General features: G+C 47.2%; 1 protein-coding gene across 1 annotated transcript; it reads right to left on the bottom strand.

The window, feature by feature from the left end:
- Positions 1-1973: 1973 nt before the first annotated feature.
- Positions 1974-3785, bottom strand: TMEM252 (transmembrane protein 252). Its single transcript, XM_038770065.1, has 2 exons — positions 3450-3785; positions 1974-2458 (listed from the first exon to the last, which is right to left on the bottom strand). Exons 1-2 carry the CDS (start codon positions 3725-3727, stop codon positions 2182-2184), a joined length of 555 nt encoding a protein of 184 aa, XP_038625993.1. The 5' UTR covers positions 3728-3785; the 3' UTR covers positions 1974-2181.
- Positions 3786-4115: the final 330 nt, after the last annotated feature.

The following is a 4115-nucleotide window of genomic DNA, read 5'->3' as shown; positions in this document are numbered from 1 at the left end:
TTGACTTCAGGGTGTGCTCCAACTTCACATGGGGAATTGAGCTAAGTCACCTGACCCAAAATTGATATTTTTCTTAATCAAACTAAAGCAACAGCCACTGAACTTTTAAATATAAAATTTATTGCAGGAAGGTGGCACAAATCCTGATTTACCCAGCAACTGTGTAAATCCAAAGTTTTCATAAGTTCAAACTATTTAACACGTGTACAAAATGCAAACAATTACAAATACAAATTCCAGCTGTTAGCTAATAACTAAACAGCTTGTTCAGGTCAGCAACTGTTAACGGAAAGCAAGGGAAACACGTCAGAGAGAAAGAGAATAAGGAGAGAGAGGAGGAAAGAATCCATTTACAATGAATACAGAATGAAAGATTTTTGAAAGGGGCAACAGTGTTTACCTCCCTCCAACACAAGAGTAAAGGGCCTTCATGTACAGGTTATCAGTTTGTATCTACTTTGTGAGAGACTTTGGTTTTGATTTTCCCTCTTGAGATGTTTATGAACTGAAAAATTGAGGAGAATAGAGTTCAGGCTCTTGAAAAACCTTTTACCAGTTATTATAGCTTTGGCTGGTGGCCCATGGTTCTTCCTTGGTTGTGCTACAGATCTGATTTCACTCTGATTGAGGTGGGGTCCGGGAGGTGTGTGTGTATGTGTGTTGGGGGAGCTGAGGAGAAGGGGTGCAAGGAGGAAGGAAGGACACTTCTGAACCCTTAATTCTTTTACTTTGCCCTTAAAACTTTAAATGATCCAGGGAAGAGTTCCCCAATGGGGCACAGAAAACAGAAGCAGCGTGGCTCAGTGGAAAGAGCACAGGCTTCGGAGTCAGAGGTCATGGGTTCGAATCCCGGCTCCACCACATATCTGCTGTGTGATCTTGGGCAAGTCACTTAACTTCTCCAAGCCTCAGTTACCTCATCTATAAAATGGGGATTAAGACTGTGAGCCCCATGTGGGACAACCTGATCACTTTGTATCCCCCCAGCGCTTAGAACAGTGCTTTGCACATAGTAAATGCTTAACAAATGCCAACATTATTATTATTATTATTACTATCAGGTAAGTTTTGAACTCCTTTCTGAGTGAACAGATTAGCAGTGGGACCACCAGCGGGTCCCCTTGGCAGGGGAGATGGCATGTTGGGCCTGGTCTCCCTCACCATCCCTGATGTAACATGCTGCTGCTGCTGTGGCCAGTCCTCTCTCTGGCAGCACCATTTCCTCCCTCCACCACTCTGACACCCAGGCAACCCCGAAGGAAAGAGGTCCAGATTGGGGAATGGGGTGTCTTAGCCTATGCTGGGCACCATTGTTCTGCTCCTGTAATTGATCAAAGCAGCAAGAAAAATACAACAGCATTTAGCCTCTTTTCAACCAGAAAACCAACCTGGAGTGAACTCTGTAATGCCATGTTTCATCCAGTGCAAATTAGATCTATTGCCACCCTTAAGGCAAATCATCCAATTTGGTGTCCAATTTTACTTCTTTAAGCACTTGAGGATTCAGGAGAGAAAACAAACTGAAAAGATTTTGATCCCAACGGGTTATGTAATGTAATTCGTGGCTGACCAAATGTCAGCTGAATTGAGTAAGGCCTGGGAAGACAGTGAATTAGCAAGGCCTGGAAACCAGAAAGGTATGAAATACTGATCCAGGCATCTTGACACATTTCTAGCTTCCTCTCTCCTGTGAAGAAACAGGAACCAAAGCCTCATTCTTTACTTATTGTCCCACACAACCTTCTCTTACTTGCTTTGGACAAGGTATGAGTAGCTGTTTGGGAGGCTCAGTCTTGTGGAGGCCACCAGAAGTGATACAAACAGGGTGCAGTTTCTGGGACTGTAACCCCCTTCCAGGAGAAAGGGCACTCTGGGTTTTAGGGACCAGGGCACTCTCAGTCAACCTCGTACATACCGAGTGGCAGTGTCTTTGAGCCCTCCCCGGACCTCCGCCCCCACCCCCCACTCCCCACGGCCACACACTTCTATCGTCACGGGAAGGGATGTTTTAGAATACCCTACCATGTTTTTGCAAAGGCTACTGCTGTCATATGTAGCCTCTTCTCCACCAACTCTAACCCAGGATAAATAATATTTTTTTTTCCTTCCATGGTCTCTTGACAGTTCATATTATTAGCAACTGACTCCTGGTGTGGCTGCGTCACAAGTGCCTGAGAACTCTTAGTGCCTGAGGCATTCTTGGCTTGCTTCCTCTCCTCCTCCTGCTGCCACTTCTGCTGTTGCTCTGTCTATGACTGGCGCAGCCACTGCCCCTGCCGTTTCCACTTCTGACACTTCATAGGGTGGTGGGGTGTCCTTGTAGGGGTCAGTTTCCTCCATAAATTCCAGGCAGCTCTCAGTATATGGTGGAGGAATATTAGAGTGCTCTTCCTGTGCTGAGCAGACCTGTTTTTCAGGATCTATACTGTCTTCATAAGATGGAAGATAAAAATCTGACCTGTTTGAAAAACAGTAACACAAAACACAGTCAGGGCATATATCTCTGATCAGTTTAAGCAGATACCAACTAGATGCCCCCTGTCATTCAATCTGAAGCAGTCTAAGGTGAACTGGGGGAAACCGATTCATTTTGGGCAACCTCCTCAGCAATTGCGTGGTTGAAGGCCCACAGTGAGCTTGACCCTCTAACTGCATGCTGCTTTATTCTGATATAGGCGCTTTCCTGACTTCCTACTTACTTCTTGCCTCCAAGCTGTTTGTTTAAAAACCACCCAAACAAAATCTTTTTCCAACCAGTTCTCCTGACCATCCTATGCAACTCCAGGAACAGCCTCCGCCTGACTAGAGGACAGCTGCTGCCTATATTAAACTAGCATCTGATCGGCAAAAGAAAGATTTCCTGCTAAAGTGCTTATGATCCTATCGCTGTCCCACAACATTGCTAATTACTGAATCTTTCTGCCTTCTCCACTGAGTAGGGAGACTGGGGGCGGTGAAGAGGGAGCTTCACTCTGCTTCATATTTAGAGTGCCATGGCAGCACCTATTGTCACTGTTTACCGACTGTAACCACAACAGAACAGGAAGGGCCATCTGTATCCAGACATCCTGCCCAAAGTGGAACTGGGCCCAGGGCCAATTAATTTAAGGCACTGCCTACTGAGCCACATCCATCTCAGCCTTTCCTCAGAAACAGCTAGGGCCTCTCCAGCCATGCTCCTAGGTGGACCACGTAAGGCCCGGCCCCACCTGCACACTGACCTAGGTGAAGATCCTTGCCTGGTCCTACTAAGCCCAGTGGAGGTGTCTTGTCTTTTCTCTGGTCATCAGGCCTCGTCGCTCCCAATCCACTAGCAATCCCCCTGCCAAAGAAGATCTGGGTTCCACCCTTGGGGCCCTTCATCCCTTTGGAATCACATGCAGTTTGGCTTGTTTCCCATCTTACGGTAGAGTACGGGGCCCCAGTGCTGGTGGCATCCGGGTGCCTACCTGTCCACTGTCTGAATGTGCGCTGCCCCGGAGCCCAGGTGTTGTCGGAACACATCGCTGAACATGTTCTTGCTTTGGGTGGCCTGGTGGTATGTGCTCCAGAAAATGCCGCTTATGAGGATGAGAAATCCTAAGGGCAAAAGGAAATAGGGGAGGAAGAGGCTGCCCCTACAGTTCAGTGGAGAGTCTGTGGAGACAAAAACTGCACCCAGGCAGATAATGAGGAAGCCCGTCAAGAGGGTGAGGAAGCGAAGGGCTGTGAGGGCTCGTTTCTGCATTTTTGCTGCTTAAGCTTTTTGTCCCTGCCTCAGTCTCACTCCTACTCATTCAGAAACAGGGTTTTCCAAGACAGCCCTTCCTCTCAGCACAGTGGAAGGCTTTATATGCCCTGGGACCAACTGGCCTTTGGACAATTAAACCAAGCAGGCACTTAGAAGCTATTCATTAACCATTGGAAGTAGTGGTAATATCCCTGGGGGATTAACCTATAATCTTAAAGTGGCTTAATGGAAGAAAGGGAAGGTTCTGGGGGTAGCTCCTTTGCCCTTCTGAGCTGGGTTGGATGCTCAGCTGGCTATCATTATTTGACAAGCAGATCCCACTGTCTGGTTTGAGAGGGACTGGCTTCTTGGGATTGTTTTCAATGTTTGTGTGACCTTGGGCAAG

Source organism: Tachyglossus aculeatus, chromosome X4 (genome assembly GCF_015852505.1).
Source record: "Tachyglossus aculeatus isolate mTacAcu1 chromosome X4, mTacAcu1.pri, whole genome shotgun sequence".
In the NCBI taxonomy this organism is placed as follows: Eukaryota; Metazoa; Chordata; class Mammalia; order Monotremata; family Tachyglossidae; genus Tachyglossus; species Tachyglossus aculeatus.
The sequence above is the reverse complement of the archived record's forward strand: the minus strand, read 5'-3'. Positions and strand labels throughout refer to the sequence as shown.